The sequence below is a fragment of the Nicotiana tabacum genome, chromosome 24 (genome assembly GCF_000715075.1).
Source record: "Nicotiana tabacum cultivar K326 chromosome 24, ASM71507v2, whole genome shotgun sequence".
In the NCBI taxonomy this organism is placed as follows: Eukaryota; Viridiplantae; Streptophyta; class Magnoliopsida; order Solanales; family Solanaceae; genus Nicotiana; species Nicotiana tabacum.
This window is the reverse complement of record NC_134103.1, coordinates 86,847,010-86,871,207: the sequence shown is the minus strand read 5'-3', so window position 1 is coordinate 86,871,207 and position 24,198 is coordinate 86,847,010. Positions and strand designations below refer to the sequence as shown.

General features: G+C 39.7%; 1 protein-coding gene across 3 annotated transcripts; it reads right to left on the bottom strand.

The window, feature by feature from the left end:
- Positions 1-951: 951 nt before the first annotated feature.
- LOC107791871 (uncharacterized) lies at positions 952-23,496 on the bottom strand. Of its 3 annotated transcripts, none has more exons than XR_012706510.1 (19): positions 23,244-23,496; positions 22,558-22,726; positions 21,900-21,998; positions 21,039-21,130; positions 20,659-20,759; positions 18,776-18,866; positions 17,266-17,324; positions 16,998-17,118; positions 16,853-16,921; positions 15,055-15,107; positions 8,969-9,077; positions 7,137-7,307; positions 6,903-7,061; positions 6,722-6,814; positions 4,791-4,970; positions 4,278-4,483; positions 3,557-3,953; positions 2,577-2,657; positions 952-1,398 (listed from the first exon to the last, which is right to left on the bottom strand). XR_012706510.1 is itself a non-coding variant. In XM_075247218.1 (18 exons), the coding sequence occupies exons 2-17, from the start codon at positions 22,688-22,690 to the stop codon at positions 3,596-3,598; spliced, it is 2,094 nt and encodes a 697-aa protein (XP_075103319.1). In that variant the 5' UTR covers positions 22,691-22,726; positions 23,244-23,468; the 3' UTR covers positions 952-1,398; positions 3,557-3,595. The 3 variants fall into 3 exon arrangements, 1 of the variants encoding a protein (XP_075103319.1); XR_012706511.1 differs by having other exon boundaries at positions 2,577-2,752; positions 23,244-23,468; XM_075247218.1 differs by lacking the exon at positions 2,577-2,657 and having other exon boundaries at positions 23,244-23,468.
- Between the last annotated feature and the right edge of the window lie 702 nt (positions 23,497-24,198).

Sequence of the window (24,198 nt, the reverse complement as noted above, 5' to 3'; positions counted from 1 at the left end):
CTCGGGCAACTTGGGCTTTTAAATTTTAAGCATATATAAGGGGGGTATGGGTGATGAAAGCTCCGACCTGCCTCCCCCATACGTGCTGCCACCAAGCCGTATCGAACGAGCTACCTTGGGGGAGACCTCAAGGGCCTGCCTAGATGACTCAAAGGAGTGTCAAAGATATCCATACGAGTTTGGGAACTCTATGGACGGCGCAACGCCTTCGGGCTAGCGTTGGGCATCAAAGTGGTGCTGGAGGCTCGATGTGTGGGACGGCCAGCCCCGCGGGTTGCCGAATGTTGGAACGAGACCTCCGTGTCGATTGGATACTTGATGCACCTGTCATAGGGGCATCAAGTGTCGACTTGTGAGCATGGCTTGGGTTCAAACATGCAAGCAAGGGTTCGTTGGCCTAAAGGTGCAGTTGTGGGGCGACACTGCACTATTCGGGATAGAAGCGTGTCGCGAGGGCAATATATGGGCATGGCACGAAAGACGCGCATGACAATGGCCAAGGGCTAAAGGTTGCCTTACTCGGGCAAGGCACGAGCTAGTCGCGGATGCACTAGGCGAGTGTCAAGGTTGAGGATTGGGCTGTGCACACGGGAGCGATGCTCAGTCTTGGGCGAGGGACAAAACATGTCCTAAGCCAATCCCCCAGGGCGCGCATGGATAGTGATCCTAAGATGAAGCGCTATGACGTGTCTAGGGCCAAGGGCCTAGACATCTTACGGGCAGCACGGGTTGGGGCGAGCCTACGGGCTAGCCCCACCAACAGGCACAGGATCGTGCTTGGGAATCCTGGGAAAGAAACAAGCTGGCCTGCAGCGAGGGAAACTGCAGGTGTCGCTACCCAATGTAAGGATTTGGGCCCGTGACATAAGGCTTCTTCCTATATCTAATTAAGGATATCTTAGATAGCTAGAGCGACCATCAAAATGAGACTAAGAGAAAGACGAAAACTATGATATAAATATTGCATTCGATTGGGAGAGGGAACTCAAATGCGTTACATGAAACTCGGCCTGAGGACAAATTCAATATGTCACAAGTATAAAACTTTGAACTCTTTCCTAGTTCAGAAATGCCTTGGCATCAAAAGGCAACATGCATCTATAAGTAGACAAGAGGCCTCAACTCCAACTTAAACATTGAGACTTACAAGAATTTTCCCCACACGTAGAACAATGCACGGATAAGCAAAAGCATTACTACATTTTCCTACAGGATATTCTATCTTATATGTATAAACAAAATTTTGATGCAAGCATCACATAATCAAAACATATAGATCCGAGATGCAATGTCTTGTACCAGCCAATCAAACCATCAAGTAGCCCTAGTCCGGTGTATGCGCTACAACCCATAATCCTCCAGTGTAAACTTTTTGTCAATGGCCTCCAGATTAAGTACCTGGATCAGAAGAAAGAATATCAATTTTCTCTGTAGAATGTCACACACACCTTCTGTACCTGATCGGCCACACACAATAAGAGAAAAAGGAGGACAACAAACAAATCATCACAAAATCTAGTTAAACAAGTTACGTGTTGACTGCAAATAATTTTAGAACAATTACATTACTTCTAAACCACCGGAGAAAAGATTCCTATGTTCATTGTACTTGAATTTTCATACTCGGATTTTAAAATTTTCAACACAAGTGTGATGCAAAACCTAAACATAAATGATAAGGCTAAAAATGAATTGAGGGGCTTGGGAGCTGTCAATTGACCATGGTAGCATCTTGACAGTAAGTAAACCAGTCTCAAATAACTCAAAGCAGAAAACTGGCATCTAGTACAAATGCAAGCATTTTACAGAGTTAAATTTATAGAGCCACAGCCCTAGATAGTATTCCACCAGACGGAGACATGAATGAAGTTAAAAGTAAAAATAGATCAAAAGGGAATGGGCCATAACAAGATCGATGATTCAAGATGCATGGTTATGTTCTCGATCTTCATTGTACGCAACAGTGCAGGTTTTATGACACATGACACACCAAAACCTCTGAAGGAGGTCAGGGAAAAAGTACGAGATACGATCCAATATAAAAACTACAAAAAAAAATATCCTTTTTACAAAACAATACTTCAGTCTTTTTATAGATAAGGCGCGTTCTATTTTACATTTTGCCTTGCTTCACTGCACTATAACACAAGGTGTGCTTGTAGGTTCTGGAGGCACTTCTCGGCTAAACTGGGCATTGAAACCCATCCACTTTTCAACGACTCATGCGAAAGAACTTGAAGAGGATGACTTTATCAGAAAAAACTAAAGCTAAATTTTAGATGGCTGATACTGAATTGGGCTTAAAAGCCTGTCTATATTATAAAAGAAAATGTCAGAAGAACATCTGTATAGCGCGTATGCATTTCTTGAGTTGTGTCTCTCATAATCAAATTCCATGACCTATGAATTACAGATGTGTTGCCACAAACAAGATATAGCAAACTATTAATCAGTTCAGAATTTCTGCTTTTAAGGAGATTACTTTAATGTTGGTGAAATATAGTTTAAGTTCAACAAAAAAAAATCACGTTGCTGTTCATCAACACATTTAAAGGTAGAACAGGCAGCTTCCTTACTTTGACTATTTCTTCTGGAGAAAGAGCACTTTGGATGTATTGCAATTTGCAAATAATAAATAATGATGCTCCTGATAGCCTCTGCCAAGTAGACAAGAATGAGTGAAGGACACTGAACATATGCAGAGTTTTCCAACAGCAAATCTCAACTTTGCACATTTCTTATTTGACCACTTCTGTTTATAGTGATACCAAACCTCATCAAGAAATGAACCTTCATCTTTATGAACAATAATTGTAAACAATATTTTCGGCAGTAATCAAGTGGCAGGTTCACTTAAGGAGGTGTTTGAAGGATTGAATAAAGGAAAAAGTACAAGGAACTAGTAGACTAACTAAAATGTCAGCTTTAAAGCCACATGATCTGCAAATCCAATCAAGGACCAACGGCAAGAAATATTTTATTAATCACCTTTTTTTGACGAAGTAAGTTAAAATCATTACCAGGAAGATGCAAAATTTCAAAAAGAGTTAAACATGTTAGCTCCAGTACAAGAGTGTCATATTTTATCAATCACTAGTTAACATGAATCTTTGGACATTTAAGGAGAACATATTGAATGTATTGATTGGTTAATGCTAAGGGCAGCAACATGATGAATCATGTTAAATGATTAGTACTTGCAAAAGTGTATAGGTAGTACCAAAAGGTGCAAGGATAACTACACTAGGTTACAATCAGATCATTTTCATGGCCAAAATTTTAGGTTTCCAGAAAACATCTATTAGAAGTGTGATTATTAGGCTGTGGCAGAAAGAAGTCACAACTCTCAGTCACATGTCAAGTAAATGACTGCAAAAGACAGGTAAATTAACTGAGAACTCATTGCTTTCTTGACTCATATTTGCACTGGTGTATGAAATGGCGTAGATTTGCAGCATGAAACAAAAGCATGTCGTGTCTACCCCTTCCTCTGCCCATTCTGCATTAATCATATAAGTAAGACATCAAACAAGTTTAAGGAATAATAGTTCCTTACTTTGACACAAAAGTTGGTTGTTAATACTGTATGAAAAATTTATCGCCGCCCTCTTCCTCTGCCCATTCCACGACCTCTTCCTCTCCCTCGGCCTCGGGAACCCGAACCCCGAAAACCTGATCTCTCAGGCTTCAGTTTCAAGGACTGGATCCCTCTTCTCCTTTCAGTTCGTGCTCCCTTGTCTTCTTCATCTTCCACATACTTTGCTGAGCTTCTGGAAATAAAGGAAACTTCTCTTGAACCTCCGGGTCCCACCTTGATATTGTTCATACCATGAGAAGTTCGGTCATCTGACAAGGCTGCAACCCGTTCACCTAGTGGAAGAGCATCCTCCTTCGCAAGTGAAACATCGTTCCAGAATGCTTCTGCATGCCTCTCATCCTTGACTTCATACATTCTGAAATTTCAAAGGATAGTGAGACATACAGCTATTTTAATTTTTCTAAAGCAGCAATAAAAGGTTTCAGGATATGTTCTGGTCTCATAAGAAAGTTTATTCCACATTACTGTTGCAATCCCCAAAAGAAAAAGGTACATTCAATCCACAAAATTTGTATAAACCCATGCAAAACTTGTCTATGTAAGAAACATTAGAGGTTAAACATGCCCATTATCAGGAGTCAACCAACTGCTATTCCTTGAACTTCACTTGCAGCATGGTGCATAACAACTTGTAGTCTAAATGTGGCATGAATTAAGAGGGCATTCATTGACTTCTTACCTTGGAACTTTGGACTTTTTTCTAGAATTTTTTTCATTTTCTTGTTCATCTTCTGATGATTGTGTTGCGGGAGACACATCAGAATCACTAGGTTCCTCACCATCCATCACAGGCTCAAAATGTTCCTCCACTAAAGACGGTTGCTTTGTGGAAGGCATAGGGTGCAGTGCCCGATACTCATGAGAAAATTCATCAATTTCAAAGTCCTGTTGAAAAAAACAAAATACATCAAAAAACTTAAGGGTATTGGGATCTGTTTAAAGAATGCATTTTTAACTAGTAGAGGAGTATGCAACTATAAAAGCAATTGGTTAAAAATATATTTATCAGGGACAACATCTAAAAAGTACTAAGCACACTTTTCTTGTTGAGAATGCTTGACCAGCTTTCTAAGAAATTTTCAATTCAAGCACATAGTAAAGACTAGGAAGTGCCAACTTAATCTGATGATATTTTGGACTGGTTCTTCAACACTAGGAAGTGCATAAGATTCATAGTAAAGACTTTGTATACCTTATTAGTAAACATCCCACCAAAACGTTCATCTTTCAGAATGTCAGTGGTCAGTCCTTTCTTCTTCTTTGATATCTTCTTCGCATCAACGCCATCAACATCCTCCATATTCTCAGCCTCTTCATTCTCAAGAAGTTCTTTAGCCAGAGTGCGATTAATTTTGGGGAGCTTCTTCTTAATCTGCAGAGGAATGACAAAATGTGAGACAGGTATTCTGAAAAGGTAGAAACTCCCTTCAAATGACACATACATGCAGAGGTCTAGTTAAGTAAGAAACTTGCTTCCCCCCTTTTCATTCAGTTTGAGAAGCACACAACTTTGATTGCAGTGAAACAGTAAAAGTAGATTTCACCACAAGAACCATGAGTAGAAATGACTAAAGATAATAGTAGGGGCCTTATTGAGAGACATGTAACAGCCGTCTGATTTGAATCTTTAATAATTTGAAGCACAAAGGATAATATTTCCAATCTTCTGCTAGCACAAAATACAAGAGTAAAACCCAAAATTCTCTAGCATCCAGTAATTACTTGATGCCAGACAATTGGCATATAAATTATCGTAGCAACTTCAAAAAGCCTAACTAGAGCACAAGAGCTTCTTTCTCATGGGCTCATGGTCATCTAGTGAAAGTCCATATTTTTCCCGGTGATGTTTCCCTTATCAAGATTTGCTCCATCTTTTAGTTGAATTTAGGTGATGCAAACTTTACTCAAGCTGACCTATCCAGGATTTTAAGTCAATGAGTGCAAGGCACCAATACACCCATAACTTTTTTGACCATTTTTTCTATAATTGTGGAGTATGGGCCAGATTGTGCGCACATCAACTAATTCCACGGGGTACCTACTACCTCCCATCAGCACAGGTACCGGGTAACTTTGTCCACCAAGGCTTGGACAAATGGAAGAAACGCCTAGTATTTTTGTCTACGCTAGAATTTGAACCTGAGACCTCACGATTCTTAACCCACTTCATAGACCACTAGGTCACACCCTTGGGTACTATTAGGTGCAAATTATACTATTTTTTAGAAGTTTTCCAGCTATAAGCTTAAGGCAATGGCCCCTCGCACCAGCTGCGAAAGCTATATCTGCTCATGAGTAAACCATATCATTTCAGCTCAAAACGAGCTGAACAATCAACCATACTTGAAAAAGGAGAATGTTCAGTCTACAAAATACGCTAAAGGATCCGAAAAAAGCGCAAGCATCAGAATCCTCCAAATTCAAGGTTTTATTTGTATTCCTTCCCTTTTTCAATTTGGGGGATTGGGACGCTCGGAATAAGAGCCAGTGGAAGAAGGGGTCAGCAAAAAACACACTAAGCCAAGGCCTCCAAAGTTTTTTGCCTTTCTTTTGTTGACCAAAAATTAGCTGTTTCAGCTTCCACACTTGGGGATAAAGGCCCGCCATCTACCATTTTCCACTCAAATACCGGATTTGGTTCACAGTCAAGTTTCGAACTTGTGACGTGTGCCTAACCATTTTTTTCCTTTTAAAAGCCAATGTTGCTACAAGGCTATTTTACCATGCACCAAAAGTCTCTTCATGATGGACTCACTGATTTATCACTCCTTTCCATAAGTATGGCCCGCAACATATAAATATTGATTTGCAAGGAATATCAAACAGGTTAAAGATGCAATGTGGCTAGACCACCAATATATACACATGTAGGCACACACATGAAGTTTAGCTTTTTATGTTGAATTGCTGGTACAAATAACATGGTTCTTATACATCCATTGTAATCTATTGTTATTACTGAAAAATCTATGGAAAGCAAAATACCCAAAGGCCAAATACTAAATTGAAATAAGGGACACGAAAATGTCTTCCACTTGATGCTAGTGTAAAAGTCTGCATAGAAAAAGATATGAGACATGTGTACACTTGCAAAAAGTCAATCCCAGACATTATGAAACTAACCGTGATACGACCGGCACGCTCTGCCGCTTGTTTTTCCTGGTTCCGCCGCTCTTTGTAAGCAACATAATCAAATGGATCTGAAAAGGCTTGTGCCTGCAAGAGCAAAGCATCAGCATGCACATAAGTTTGATCACAAGGCCAATCATTTAAAGTTAGTACACAAATTCAATCTAATTGTCACCTTTTTATACAAACGATAATCGATGAAGTAACCATGCATATAAGCCCTTAGAAGGCTGGTTCCAATCAAATGGGTCAAATTCAATTTTTCCAGATCTTCTTTCGTCAAAAATTTAAAATCATCATAAATAGTTGTCTGGGGTTGCTCCTCAAGCTCTTCCTGCAAATAAATTTCAAATCAGAATAACCATCGTCTCTGGCATGACAAGGTAACAAAATAAGGAGCACATCACACCGTCAGGTTTTCAAGGTATGAACACCACTTGGGCGCAGGCCCCAGTGAAGGAATGAAATACGAAGGTATTTGACTGGAGTCAAGAGCCAATAACATCAATCCACTGTCAGTGAATGCACACAAATCGTTGATTCTCCCACCCGTTGGTTCAATGCTTGTCATGCCTTCTCCCTGTAAGAGTTCAATGCCAAATGTGAAACTTAGATTAAACTTAATTGTAGAAACATAAGCAATATCTAATTAGTGTTCTACCGCCTCATACACGAACATTATCGTAAGACTATTGCAGATAATCATAAATATTAATTGTATGATATCCTAATGCGGGTCCAAGAAGGACAAAAACAGAGACAAGCCAACCTTGATTTCAAAGTGGCAAACGGTTGTGATTCTATATAGTTCGTGTCTTTGAACCTGCTGTTTATCTAAAACAATAACCACCATAATCTCCACTACACATAGTTTTTTTATTGTGATGATGCCCAAGAGATCTAGCAGTAATTCCTATGGTGTACCTTCCTTTTCTCTATTGCTTCACTATTATCCCAGCACAAAAGTTATATTACCAACGTCTTTTCAAGTTACATAGCACTTCAACATTCCGTAGGTCATTTTTTTATTGTTAAAGTTAAGTAAATCCCTAAATCATTAATCGTCCAAAAATCATATCAACCCAATTCATAGCTTAGATATGAAGAAATATGAGCTCTAAGGACTGCTCCAAACTTCTACTACATGACCAGAGGTGAATCCAAAATTCCAAGAAGATGGGTGCACTATTATAAAGAGGTAAATCTAGAATTTATATCTGATGGATTCAACCTTTAGGTTCTTACCATGAATCCAATACCATTTAGAAATTATAGGTTAAAATTATATTTTTTTCTTATAATTCTAGTGATATTTAACATATATACATATACTCCATATCAAAAATGTTGAGATCATTGAACCATGCTACATCATCCATTGCTATATAGATAGATTATATAAAATTTTGCGATGACAAAGGGAGATCAAGGATTTCAATGTGTTAGATTTGGGAATTTTGAATGAATAAACCAAATAAAAAAAAAAAGAAAAAACTACTTAATTAAAACACAAGAGGAGACACTAGACATGTCTACAAACTAAGAATTGAACATCTAACTTCACTTGTAAAGGTGCACCCTGTAATTGTTGAACCATATGACCCTTTGAGCTTGGGTGCACACATGTATATTTAAGCAATTTTTAAGAAATATAACATTATTATACATGATATAGAGAGAGTATCACGGGTTCACGTGCCCCATGCTCGAACACATGGATACGCCCCTGACTACATCAAAGGAGGGCCACTTGCCCACAAGAAGAACAAAATAATCAAAAGAAAAATGTCTTGGCAGAATAAGTAGGACCGTTTAAGGGAAATTTGAAGTTTGACAGATTTTGCAGATTAGATTAACTGATAATCAATAAGCTAAATTATATAACAAACATTTTCATAAAAAGTTTCACTCCTTGTCATATCCTTCCCGTTTTCTTTCTTTCCTCGTTCCCTTGCCTTCTAATTCTTTTTCTTTTTGAAATCTGTAACACACCCTTGCACCTGAATATTAACTTCTTACCAGACCCGCCAAAGTACGTCTTGATTACTTTGCTGAATCAATTCATTAATAACTTCACATATAGCAAAGGCAGCAGAAAAAACAAAGGCCAAAATCAATAATTGAGTACTGCACTCTATTGTCCAGCATATAAATACAATAAACTGAAATGATCTTGTCTAAACTACATAATTACTAATATAAACGACAAATATCAACAAAGAGGATCAAAGACTTGCATACCGTCTCAGGGTCCCAAATCCTAACAATGTGGCTGTCAGCAGTTATTAACTTTGTTCGTTCAGTGTTAAGCGTTTTATGCCACTTGATGTTCAGTATCGGGCTCCCATACCTATATAAGTGTCAGAATGCATAAGCAACGGAGAACAAGAATTACTTTACCATTTTTTTTTTTTGATAAGGTAAATTGTATTAATCAAAAGGGAGAAAAAAAGCTCCCGCATATAAGAAGTATACAAAAAGTAGAGAATTTACATCAGAACATGATTCTCTACAAATGACGTCCAATCTTCTACACAAGTAGGTGCTACATGTGTGCACCAAAAAGCGATCAAAAATAAAAGACTATTCTTAAGATGTGAAAACGGAGACTCAATCCCCTCAAAAACTCTCTTATTTCTCTCTCCCCAGACTAACCACATGAGAGCTAACGGGACGAACTTCCACGCCTTTTGCTTGCTTCTTCTACGGAAACCGGCCCAGCTATATAGCATTTCCTTTACAGTGTTTGGCATCACCCATTGGACACCAAAAAGATTCAGGATTGCCCTCCATAAACTCCAGGACACAGGGCAATGCAGCATAAGATGATCAACTTCTTCCCCTGAGCTTTTACACATGTAGCACCAACTAACATGTGTAATTCCTCTCTTTCGCAGATTTTCAGATGTCGAGATCACTCCCCTCGCTACTAGTCATGCAAAGAAGCACACCTTCGTGGACGCCTTAGGAATCCAGATCGATGAGTATGGGAAAGTAGCCTCCTGTCTCACCAACATACTCTGGTAGAAGGACTTTACGGTGAACAAGCCATCATCACGCAACCCCCATCTCCAAGAATCATAAGATGGATGGGACATATCTTGTCCGTATAGCAGTGCCAACAAATTTTGGAGCTCCGCAATCTCCCAATCTTGCATGTTCCTTCTAAAAGAGAGGTCCCATACTCTCTCCCCTTCATGCTCCTTGCGAATTTGTTGGACCATCAATTCCTTCTGGTTTGAAACTCTGAAGACGTGGGGGAAAGAGACCCTCAGAGTAGCCTCCCCACACCACCTGTGATTCCAAAAGCTGATTCTCCTTCCATCTCCCACCTTGTAAGTGATGTTGCCATAGAAAGCTTCCCAGTTCTTCATGATGTTCCTCCACATGCCACACCCGAACGGTGCTGTGATTGCCTTGGTCCTCCAACCCCCTCCCGTGGAATCGTACTTTTCTGCTATGACCTCCCTCCATAGAGCATGCTCTTCTACCCCGAATCTCCACAGCCACTTCCCCAGCAAAGCTCTGTTGAATACCCTGAGATCTTTTACTCCAAGTCCACCCCACTTCTTTGGGAAAGTGACTGTCTGCCAATTCACTAGATGAAACTTTCTAGTTCCATCTGCCGCATCCCAGAGAAAATTCCTTTGAAGCCGCTCCAGTTTTTCTGTGATGCTCACAGGTGCTTGCAACAGGAATAAGTAATAGGTAGGGATACTTGACAAAGTGCTTTTAATAAGCACTTCCTTACCGCCTTTTGACAAATACCGTTTCTGCCAGCCTGCTAATCGTTTTTCAACCCTTTCAATGACTGGATTCCAAACAGTAGTATCCTTTTGCAAAGCACCCAATGGTAGACCCGGGTAGGTAGTGGGGAGAGAGCCCATCTTGCATCCGAGAACATGAGACAAAGCATCAATGTTAGCAACCTCACCCACCGGGAAAATCTCACACTTGCCGAGGTTGATTTTGAGTCCTGAAACCACTGCAGTACCTGCTTCAGGCAGGTCAACTGATCCATATCGGCGTCATAGAAAACTAGGGTGTCATCCGCAAAAAGCAAATGAGAGACCCTTCGGGCACTGAGCACCCCGATCGGAGTTGAGAAACCTCTCAAGAAGCCTCCACTCGCTGCACGGTTCATCATTTTACTCAGAGCATCCATCACTAAAATGAATAGCATGGGGGATAGGGGGTCACCTTGCCTGAGCCCCCTGGAGCTGCCAAAGAAACCACACGGGCTACCATTAACCAGGACAGAGAATCTGACTGATGAAATGCAAAACTTGATCCATCCCCTCCATCTTTCCCCAAACCCCATCCGTTTCATAATGAAGTCCAGGAACTCCCAATTGACATGATCGAAAGCCTTCTCAAGGTCCAACTTGCACATTAATCCGGATTCTCTATTTTTCCTTCTGAGTCTACAAGTTCATTTGCCACCAGAGCAGCATCCAGTATCTGCCTACCTTCCACAAACGCATTCTGGGAGGACGAAACAGACACGTCAAGAACCTTCTTTAGTCTGTTGGAGAGCACTTTAGAAATAATCTTGTAAATGCTCCCCACTAGACTGATAGGCCTATAGTCTCTGATACAAGATGCGCCTTCTTTCTTAGGCACAATGGTAATAAAAGAAGCATTGATGCTTCTCTCGAAAGCCCCATTCACGTGGAAGTATTCGATGGCTTCCATCAACTCCCCCCTAACAGTGCCCCAACAGAGCTGGAAGAAGGCCAAGGAGAAACCATCAGGCCCACGGGCCTTATCACCATCACAGCTCGACACAGCATCGTGCACCTCCTCCTCCTCGAAAGCTCTTTCTAGCCACTCATTGTCTCCCTCCCCTATGTGGTTGAACTCTATTCCCCCCAAAGTAGGCCTCCAACTAACTTCCTCTTTGTATAAGTTCTCATAAAGCCCCACTATCGCCCCTTTTACCTCCTCTTCTCCCTCGATCCTCACCCCATCTACTACTAAGGACTCTATGAAGTTTCTCATTCGATTTGCAATCGCAACCCTGTGAAAAAACTTACTATTCGAATCCCCCTCCTTTAACCAGAGCGCCCTTGATTTTTGTCGCCAACTAGTTTCCTGAGCTATTGCTAGCTCGACTATTTCACTCTTAACCTCCCCCAATCTCACTTTCTCAGATTCATCTAGCTCCCTCGCCCCTTCCCCTCTCTCTAATTCCCCCAATTCATGCATAAGCTCCCTCATTTTGACCTCCACCCTCCCGAAGACCTCCTTGTTCCACCTAATAATATCTCCCTTGAGCAATTTGAGTTTCTTCGACAGACGGAATGAGGGTGACCCTGATACCCCGTAGTTGGTCCACCATTCTTTCACTTTGTCACAAAATCCTGGCACTTTCAACCACATGTTCTCGAACCGGAAGGGAGCACGAACCCCCCTCCCTCTGCACCCATCTAGCAAGATAGGCAAGTGATCCGAAGTCAGCCTAGGTAAAGGGATCTGCAACACATTCGGCACCAGCTCATCCCAGGAGGAAGATATCAGAAATCTATCGAGTCTGGACCTTGAGTTTGAATCCTCCGCCCTGGCCCAAGTAAACCTTTCCCCTGACAGAGGAAGATCAATGAGAAAGTGATCATTGATGAAGTCAGAAAACTCCTCCATGGCCCTCGAAATCAAATTGCACCCTAATCTCTCCTCCGGGAATCTAATTGTGTTAAAGTCTCCCCCTAGAACCCATGGAATGTCTCATTCCCCCATAATATTAGCAAGTTCCTCCTAGAAAGACACTTTGGACCCTTCCCCTACCGGCCCATACACTCCCCCAAATCCCCACTCCACCTCACTCACTCTATCTTTGACGAGAGCTGCCAAAGAGAAAGCTCCCTTCCTAATCTCCTTTACCTCCAAACTTCTATCATCCCACATAAGTAGAATGCCCCCGGCACTTCCCGCTGCAAGGACCCAGTCATATTTCACCCAACTACCTCCCCAGACACTTCTCACGATCGCATCCGACAAAACTTCCATTTTGGTCTCCTGAAAACAAACTAGGTTGGCACCCCACTCCCTAACTCCCACTTTGATGATGGCCCTTTTGTTTGGGTCATTCATCCCCCTGACATTCCATGAAAGGATCTTAACTTCCATAAGCAACAATAGCCCCCATTTCCCCACCCCCTAGACGAGGTCCCTTTCTCCATGTCACACACTCGACCCCTTATCTGATACACCACTACATCCCCTATTTTATTTTGATCAACACATTTACCCAACTCCCTCCCCGCGCCTTCGTAACAAGGTTGTTGCTCAATCTCCCTCAACAGTTCCAGCACCCTTTCTTCCTTCCCTTCAAAAGAAACACCTAAGAACTTCCCAAAGTTTAATAGTTTATCCTCCATCCATAAGGACATGTCCACTTCTCCAATCCATGACGAAATTGGACATGCGTCTTCTGTAATTACCTTTTTCTTGCCCCTACCGGAGGAATGCAAGACCATAGCATTTCTAGTAGTAGGAACTCTGGGTGCCGGGTGAATCACGTCGTTTCGTTGAGAGGCACCAACCGCAGGAATTAATGCCTCTCTTGGAGGAGATTGTATTGTAACCTCAGCACATCTAAGCACAGTGGGAGATGAGGGGGCGATGGAGCTGGGTCCATCAGAGGCGGGGGGCCATGGAATAACACCGCCAGCTTTTGCCGGTGCTTCCCCTGAAACAGTGGTTGAAGATGAGCACAAGTCCCTAGTGTTTGGTATAGCACTGTTTGAGGCATCATTGGCAGAAGGAGGAGGAGTGACTGCTCCCATATGTTTAGGAGCCTTATCGGACGCCGTTTGATATAATTTGGGGCCCTTTGGATCGATTCTAATAGAATTGGGAAAAGTTGCTGGGCCCATGTGTAGAGGCCCAGACCTATGCTTGCTGAAATCTTGCCCGACCCTATGATAGTTAAGAGAGGACCGACCCATTCTACCTTCCCAGCCCGCATCACTAACCCATTCACGTCTTTTTCTCCTGTTAAAATTTTGTCTTCTTCTCCCAAGTTCAAACCTCCCGTCACTTCCCGATCTACCGTCTGATTCCAGCTTAGTCCACTGATCCGGTGAGCCCTCCCCTCCCTTCAGATACTGATTTCCCCTTCCCTCCCTTCTATTTGACCTTTCCTTTTCTTCCGCTAAAATCACAGGCATAAAGACAGGGCGAAATTCAGGGCTCAACCAAACCCTGTAGCTCAAGTAGCCATCTTCCACCACAGTGGAGACAGGGATTCTGCCCCCTTTCCTCACCACAATCCTTACTCGCGAGAGATCGTGCAAGCTGCAAGTGACATCAATGAAACCCCCACAGATTTTCCCAACCTTCTTGAATAGGCCAAGACACCAGAGATACACCGGGAGACCCACCATGTTGACCACCAATGTTTCGCCAGTGAAACGAGGGTCGAGACACCCATCGTGCTCCACCCATCTGTCTAACTTTAAGAAATTCCCATCAAACCACCTGTTTCCTCTGACAAGAATTTCTGAAGCTTGAGACTCGTCGACAAATCGAAAGAGATATTGCGTGTCACCCAGTTTCGATATTTTCAGTCTGTCCTTGACGTTCCATGCCTCTGCTGCCCAGTTCCTAACAGCTTCTGGAGAACCAACCCATTTGGAGAAAGACCCAATCAAACAAGAGTCCAAGAAACCTTTACGCCTGAGAGTGTGCTCCTCGAACAGCGAGAAGTGTGGCTCCTGCCCTACGTCAAGCTTTCGCTGGCATCTTCCCCCAAGTTCGAGGGCTGGCCAAGATGCAGCTTTGCTAAAAGACATGCTTTCTAATTTTCTAGATTCTAGGGAGAAATAGGAGCTTCTCTCTGTAGAGTCCGTCATAGCTAAACCAAAAGCCTCGCTAGGAGACTGACTGAAGAAGGGAAAGTGAGAGGGAGTGAAATCTGGCCGGAAAAAGACACCTCCGTCGCCGGAAAATAGCAAAAGTGATCGAAAGTTGGAGGTTGATGGATGGGTGAGGTCGGAATAGCCTCGCGAAGAGGCTGTCCGAAGGAAAAAAGTTGGGATCTAGCCTGAAAAGGCGTCACGCGCCGGCGCGTGGGCTAGGGGTGGTCGGAGATCTGCCGCGCGTGACGGCGCGTGGAGTGTCAGATCCCGGCGATTCTTTCTGGGGTAGAGTCGCAACAGGGTTGGCTCTCGGATGGTGGTGGTGGAATCCTAGGATTCATGGTTCATGGTGGTGGTGAAGGGGTGGGATGGGTTGTTTGTGTGCTACAGTGGGCATCCAGTCGAGAAGAAGAGTCTAACGACAACACTTTACTTACTTTACCATTATAAGCTGGCAAAACAACTTACATATGATCCTTTATCCGCATAGGTTGAGAAGATCGTAAATCATAAATCAGAACCTGCACATTACAAGGTATTGTTAGACATCTTGATCACACAAGACACAACAATAACTACGCATCAGTCATAAACAAGTTAGCTCTGGCTATACGAACCCTCACTAACCATGTTTCTCCATTTAAAATCATTTCAGTCCAACATTATACACAATAAAAATAAAACTTCTCAGAAGCCTCCGCAATGTAAATATATGTTTGCTAACAAGATAACTGTTTTTTACTCGAAGACAATAATTTATTCTTCAATAACTACTTTCTGATGCCCTCAAAGTGACAAGAATTTCACCCCCAAGAAAATCTAGCTTCCTTTAGCCAACTCAATTAACAATGAAAAAGCAAGACTCTAATTGGAGTGGGCTTAATAAAAACATAACTTATTTGTCTTTTTCTGTTCTCTGTTTCTACATGAATCAAAAGACATACCAGAAATTTAAAAAACCTCTCTCCATTCCCTTCCAGTGATGTAACAACTATTCAAGTTAATAATTTCTTATACTTCAAGGACACATCAGTAAGCCAACTTTGTGGGGCATCCCGTAGCTAATATTGTGATACCTCTTTTTGGTAAGTTGTTGAGGGCAATGTCTTAAAATTAGGGTGTGTCTGGCCTGAAGGAAAACATTTTCTGGAAAATATTTTTCAATTCTCTCATGTTTGGTTGGCTTAAATGTTATGAAAAATGGTTTCCTAATGAACTCATTTTCCTTCAATTTTTCCCACAAAGAAGAGGAAAAACATTTTCCAAAACTCTCTTTCAACCTTCCTCACCCCTACTGTCATCTCCCAATCACACCCTCGCCACCTGGGTCCCCAAACCCTGACCTACCACCTTACACCCCGACCTCACACCGGCCACCCTTGATCCACCCCCCACCCTCCAAACCCACATCCCATTACCTCCGCCTCCTAGCAACCCCTCCACCACCACTAACCCAGCATCGGCTCCCCTTCCCTCATCGTCCCACCCCTTCCCTCTACCCTGCCACCCCTCAATTGCCCGACCCAAACTTCGCGACACAAAACACGGAGGTCAAGGGCCAGGTGTGGGGGTCAGGGGCGGGGTGTCGAGGGTGGAGTCAAGGTTGGGGTTGGGGTCGGGGGTCAGTGTCGAGGTCAAGGGTCCGGGGTTATAGTGTTTGCCTAAATTATATTAAAATGCTCTTAGGACAATATTTTCTCCTTACTATCCAAATATCAGAAAATAAGTAAGAAAATAACTTGTTTTAGGGAAATATTTTCTAAAACATTTTCCTAAACCAAACACACCCTTCCTATCATGAGAAAGAACATCTGCAAAAAATTTCACATTGAAGATGCAATGCTTTTAAGTATGATATGTTTTATATATACTCGGTGTAAGGATTTTTAAAATACTCTTTCCTACTTAGTTTCATGTCAATTTTCGTACTACATAGGTTAAAATATATTCTTCATACTACATTAGCTGCCTGTTGTATAAGTCCTCTTAATTAACATCCAATTTGGTGTTGCTAAAATGTTAGGACAGAGTAAGAATTTTCATAATCAAAATGCAGGTGAATTTTCCACCTCCTACAATTTATTAATAGTAACTAGAAAGTTTAGGTGTACTTTATCTAGTTTCAAGCAAAATAAGAAAAAAGACTAAACTCCCGAAATGACAATCATAAATGATTTTTCCAACCAGAACTTCAGACTCAACATTCACCGTGATCATCAGAAAGTTTATCAAAACCTCTTTAAAACTGCATTTCCTTCTATTATACCTTTCCATCACTACTTCCAACAGCCATGAGGTAACCTCCATCTCCGTCGAACTCTATTGCAGTAACCTCCTGTAGTTTATGCATATCATTAGCAACCATTGAAAAAAGATCTGGTTTTTTCAACTACTTTATAGCAGAAAACTACCTGGTCCCCATTCCCAGCAGGTGCAACAGCATTTATCCTGCCAACTGAAGATCTTGCTCTCATGTCAAAGCATTCGAGAGCACCATCCTCCCCTCCACAAGCAACTAATCCATGGACCTTGCTAAAGTGCAGAAGAAAAGAAACCAAAAGATCACAGAAGAAACTGTCAGACAGAAGGTATAGCAAAACTAAAAAGCCAAAAAGAAAATTTTAAAGAAAAAAAGAAACATGGGTTTAAAAGGTGAGCAAAGCAAAATCAACTTCTAACCTCCGCGAAACCACATTAAGTGCCGGGGATCGTGTGCTAAGCGAGGAAAGGAAGCGTCCCTGTTAATAGAATATGATAGTCTCAGTAAACTACACAAGCAAACATCAACGCTATAAGGGGGAAAACTTCAATTAGAATAAGCTGAAATTTGACATCCAACTTTTAGGCTGTACAAGTTAGGATTCTGCACATATCTGATCTATTTTTCTTTGAAAATGCAGCAGATTATGATTTAACACTCTAAAGCTCCATTTATCCTTGGGATCAATGCCATGGAAATCTAGGTGAATTTTAACAGCACATTTACTATTCTTTTCTTACCCTTCTCTCCTCTTCCCTTCCTATAAGTTGTTTCTCCGAAACAGCTTAGCCTTTGCCCCTTTTTTTTCTTTTTTTGGCCTATCGTAACTTTTCGGGCAACAATATTGATCTATAACAGCCCAATCCAAATCACCTGAACATTAGATGACATGGAAAGTGTATAGCTAGCAGAAGACCTTTCCAGATACATATTTCTAAGTCTGAGTGTTTGTTCATCAGAATGTTGGCAAAAGCATTAATGGATGTGGTGCATTCACAACAGAAATTCAAATAAGTGAAATCGAATGAGGAAAGAATTCTTTCATACTTCAAGCAGTGTTGTTGAGTATTGCATCTGTTGCTACTGGTTTGCTAAAATAATTAGTTGTTTCCTCGTAGGAGTAGTCTGCTACTTTTTAAAATTTAAATTTTTGTTAGATATTTAGGTTGTTCAGATATTTTAGGTTTTGAATCTTTGTTCTGCAGATCTTTTGCAGATTTTCTTGTTTTCAAGTGGCTATTTAGAGCCCTATGGTTAATAAAATTTAAGGCGATAAATTTTCAATAATAATACTAACCTTCTTACTAGCGGTATCAGAGCGTCAACAGGTCTTACAGGATCTATGAGCTCACTTAAAAAAAGAGACTTGTAAAATCGATTTTAGCTCATATCTATGTTTATCCTTATTTTCAAACATGGCAAGCAGTAGTCTCTCTTTGAATCTCCCACAAACCTTCACCGGTGAAAACTATCAAATTTGGTATATGAAAATGAAGTTTTATCTTGAAGCCTATGATCTATCAAAAGTTGTAATGGAAGATAGACCCTTACAACGACTCTCAAAAAAAATACCCTTATGTAAATTCAAGCTCATCCAGAAGAGCCTTCAGACAAAATTAAGTTACTCAGACAATTATATAGAAGAAAAGAACCCAACCATTGATGATGTCATCTACCAATGGCGAGAAGTTGGAAATGAGAAGAAAATCTTGTATTTACTGACAGACATAAAGCAATAGTCAACTTCAATATAGGTGCACATATTACTTTAACTATTGTAGAGAAACAGGTGCCATTACAAGTTCAGTTAAGCATTTTGAAGAGAAAAAAAACTTGTAATTCTGCTGCAAAATTTGCCACTTTTTGTTTAAAAAAATTAATTTATACAAACACATGAACGGGTCAAACACTTAAACTAAGGAGGAAAACCTGCTCCAAATTTATTCTGTAGAGATCTGGTGATGAGGCAGCACAAAGCAAATCACAAGACCAGGAATCATATACAATATCCCTTCCCATCCTAAATAAACAGGAGAACATATAAGTGATGTTAAGCTGGCATTTAAAGATGATACAGTTCGTACAGAAAAGTAACAGTAAATTTCAGAAGCAGAGAGGAAGAGCAAAAGCGTTGGGGATTAGCTTCAAGATGAAAGTGACAGATAGTTGAGCAAAATCAAAGAAATCCATCAAGATGAATTGTTGATATCATGCCAGCAAAATATGCTGCTAAGATGTCTGAGTTGCTACTGAAATAAGGTATCATGGCAATGCAGGAAAGATGTTGACCAGATAATGGAACACAAATTAGAGTAGAGCACCTAGAAATTTGTCTTTTGTAAATTTTGAGATACGCTGACTGAAGCATGTCAGGTCTTCCAGGAGATACCCAGGATGCATGGAGCTAAACAACGTCCTTTCCTCTTCAGGCAAAACTGATTAGTGCACCTAAATGTGAGCTCCTTGGCGTTCACATTCAGCTTTAACAATGACTAGTTTAATTCATTCTAAGCCTGATTCAATTTTCATCTGATCTCTAAGAAAGGAAATGCGAGCTAAACAACGTCCTTTCCTCTTCAGCCAAAACTGATAAGTGCACCTAAATGCGAGCTCCTTGGCGTTCACATTCAGCTTTAACAATGACTAGTTTAATTCATTCTAAGCCTAATAAATTTTCATCTGATCTCTAAGAAAGGAAATGTTGAAGCATTAACTTATCTAATTTGTGACCTCACAAAGAGTTGGCTGAGTAATGTGCATTCATTCTCTGCCTATATAGGCTTTAGGGTTTGTATAAAAGGGGTAGTTTATAGGCTTTGGGATTTGACCAAGGTATCCAATACATTAACGTACAGAGTTTTAGATAAGGATACTAGTTTATATGAAAGTTTATACTTAAATATAGATCATGAAACAAGTAGTTACATACAAAGTGGCATGCTTTACTTGCCGGTAGTTAGAGAAGCTGCTCCAACATGGGATAAACTGAGAAAAAGTGAAATACCAATTTGTTCAAGGTGCTACTTTTGTGGTCAAGAGGCAGAGACAATAAGCCATCTGTCTCTACATTGTAGGGTCACTAGTCAGCTGTGGCATTTGTTCATCAACCTCAGGGGTATTTGGTGGACAATGCCAGGAAGAACATCTGAACTTTTGTCATGCTGGAATGAAGGGGAAAATTGTAGTGCTGCCAACAAAGACAGATGAAATTTGTCCCTGCAACTATTTGGCGGACAGTTTGGAAGGAGAAAAATTCAAGATGCTTTGAGGATACAGTCAGCCATATTTAGAAGATTAATAGCTTGTTTGGCCAAGTTTCTCCAAAGCCAAAAGCGGTTTTTTTTCAAAGTTGAAGTGTTTGGCCAAGCTTTTGGAAGGAAAAAAAGTGCTTTTGAGTAGAAGCAGAACCAGAACCAGGAGTGAACTTTCTTCCAAAACCTAGCAGTATAAATGAGTTTCAGGATTAACTAAATTTTTCTGAAGGGTTGCAATTTTTTATGGCATTCAACCACTGAAGACCTTTCTTTCTTTGGTAAAATTATTACAGATACATGCATAGATTATATTTATTCTCTCATTCAGTCCAGTGGTATCTAAGCTTTCAAGTGAGACAGGTTGGGCTCAATCTGTTGTCATTATGCAAGTGTAAGCATGCTAGAGGAAACAAATAGTCCTCCGTGCAGCTCAAAGTTATGTTGCCATTCTTGACACTTAACATGCATTGTTTTCTAAATTTTGCATTTCATCAGTATAGCTTAGCAGACAACATATGGATAAGCACATAAGAATAAAACAAACAAAATAAGTGCTACCTTGGAATTCGCAAACTGTAATGACTTCCATATTTTGCATGGAGGCATACAGAACGATCAGCACAAAGAAATGCCATTTTTGAGTAGTCATCACCCAAGACCTACAAAAGATATCAAAGACGGAATATACATCAGTAAAGATTTCCCAGATTAATTAGAGAAGAAAAATGCAACAGAACATGTTTCCATGCTTCTGGTCTCTAAAGAAAAAACAAATAGGGAACAAGCAAAAACATTTACTATCGCAGCACAAATAATTTTAGCAAAAAAAATGAGCATAAGCACTGGTCATAAAAAGAAGCAATACTTAAGAATCTACTTTGTCATTTTGGGTTAAACGTGCAGCCTTCACAAAGAAAGAGAGGGAAAGCAGTCAGTACCTGAAAGTTAACGATCTCTGACACCAAATGCCTTTCGAACTTTAATGACAGCTCCCGCAGCTCATAAACTTTAACTTGTGGTGGGTAAATACCTGAAAAATCAATATTGACAACTGATACAAAATAGAGGAAATACCAAGCAGCAAAAAGAATGTACTCATCTAATACATGTTCACAAGGGGTCTTTTAGTTTGTTAGAGATCTGATTGCCAGCATAAAATATAGAGAACTTCTGGTGTCGGAGAACCTAACTTACTGAATGACACGGGCCTAAATGGAGCGACATGAACAGTGAGGATTTATATAATTGACCCTATCTTGGTGTCGAGGCATAGTTGTTGCTGTTGTACTCATCTTTTTTTTTTTGAGAAGCTAACATAAGTTAAATCTGTTGTACTCATCTAATACATGTATCAGAAGAACAGGGGGACAGAACAGTGATAAAACATTAATTGGTTACTTCCCTGTGTAGGATATTTTTAATATGAGATAATTATTGTTCAGGTTAAACATGAATAAGTCTAGACCAACACAGGAAATAAGATGAATATCAATGCTTCATTTTAACAACTAATAAAATGAACCAATATATTTATAACCCAACCTGTTCTAAATCAAAAAACAATAGTCAAATATTGAGTTTATATAGAAATAACTGTGTGTGTATATATATATATAAAACACAGAGGGATAAATATGCACGAACATCACGTTTTAACAGTAAAACAGCACAGTGACGCCTTTAATCTGTAACTCAGAAGTAGTTACTTCTCAATAACCTAGAAAAAGATCATTTAACAAAAGAATAATATTTTAAGGAAACAAAAAAAAGAAAGGATATCTCGAACTGCAGATAATCACCTGACGCAATGAGATACTCCCCGTCAGGAGTCACTTTAATTCTTGTCGTTGCAGTTTCAAATCTCAAATCCTGAATCAGATCCACTCTTTGCATATAACCTGCCAAAATAGAGAAAAATATCTTTAATAACATAACCATAATATCCTACAATATCAAATATGTATAAATGGAGCAACATGGATAGAGAGGATTCGTATAGGAATTACACAAGCTGTGCAAATTGGGTTTTATCCCTACCGAACTCCATAAAGATTGGTATCAACAAAATAATGTTGGTCCGACATTGAACACTCTTTTTTACTACAACAATTGAAAACTTTCCATTTTCAAAAGTTTTGATACAACATGATTTAACCAAATATTAATATCAAAGTAAATCTAACCTTTGCATATTGTTCAAAAGAAAAAGAAGAAGTAAAAAAGTATGAATCAATCATCGCAGATGACCATATGATATAAAGACCAAGTATCCAAAAACCCAGAGATATAGATTACTACCCAATTGAAAAACAATCTTGGTACAATTCCAGAATTTCTTCTTTAATACTTCAAATATTGAAACTTTCTTTTTCCAGACACTATGATGCTGCTAGATTTTTACCAAATAATATCCCAAAAGGGAAAAAAAACAAGTGAAAGCAGGAGGGTAATGCATACTTGGATCTTTACGAAGGGCTCTGAGCTTCTTAGGAGGAAGCCATGTTGCCACAGAACGGTGTTGGCCGGCGACAGTGTACATCTTCACTCCATTTATGGCAGTGGACTTCAAGTTTCCCCCTTGGTACGCCATTGTAATTCAATTGGTTGACGAAGTAATGCCCTTTTTCTAAAAGTGATGAATCAATGTCAGAGGCAATTGGCCAAGGAGGGGGTTCAATTGAATCCTCCTCGTTGGAAAATAGTACTATGCAAATGTGTATAAAAAAAATTAATTTTTTTATACACATTTTAACTTTTGAATCCCCTTGTTCATTCCAGGTTCCGCAACTAGTAATGGGGAACCTCATAACTCAAGAGGGAGCTCTTAGGCATTACGATTTTCACAATAAATGATTTGTTTACATGTTAAACGCAAAATACATGGCTATCTAGACTTTCAGCTATTATCAGAAGAAGCAAATACTAGCTAGTAAAAATAGCAAAGTATATACAGAGACAGTTGCTAAGCTGGGATTCTAAACAAGTGAGTCAATATATAAACAATAAAGGAGTACTAATTCCACTAATTATTTTCATATTTTTGCCAAAACAAGGCTATTTTGGTTTCTGCTTAATAAAAATTCATTTAGGTTCAAACAACCTCCTTTATATTGTAGTAGAAATTAAGGCTACTAAAAACTTACGGCGGCACGGCGAAAGAGGCGGCGGCTGTCTGGCGGAGAGGCAGCAGGGGACTAGAAATTTGTTTGTTAGAAGCGGCTACTCCCAACTCAGTATTATTACCGCCAGAATTTTGCAAGGCTTTTAAGTCGGCTGAGTTGTTCTTTTGACTGTGAGAGGGAAGGGTTTAGGGAAAGAAAGGGAGGAGGAGAGAGAAGGATTTTGGGAAAGAAATAATTGTTGCGTTCACTTTTACTTGTTACAAAGCTATGTTTATTTTGATTGTTTAATTAAAATTAGTTATATTGTATTGTTAAATTTATTATTTTGAAATAATAATAAAAAAAATTAAAATAATCTATTTGATGTGGTGGGATAGTTTTCTATTTTTTTTTCTAATTATACCCTAACTTATTACTTTATAGTTTTATTTTATATTTTACCTTTTTTTATTTTAAATAATAGCAAAGTCTCTTTCTCGTATAATTTTATAATAGAATTCTACGTAAAGTTTAATAACCTATATAAATTCTCAAAGACAGCATCCCAAATATAAGCTATATACGTGAAGTCTAATAACGTGAAAATATCTTTGCTTCTGCCGCTTCCAAACTCTTCGGGTATAGGTTTTCCCTAACTTTTGTTTTATTCTTTCTTCTACTTTGATTTGTAATTCCAATTCTAATTACTTTATCTCCAATTAGCTTTATGGTATTGGTTGTTAGGAAATATTACTTATGATCTAAATTCTAAATGGAGTTTACTTAATACTTTATTTTATTTTTATTATTATTATAATCTAATTATGAACATAGTGTATTTATTATTATTTTTAATATTATTAACTTGTTCCACTAATTTCGATAGGATTTGCATAAATTTAATTGCTTAACTTATACATAAGACATAATTGATAATAAATTAGTAGAAAGTGATTTTCTTAAAAATAAATTATGTGTAATTCTTGATAAATTAAAT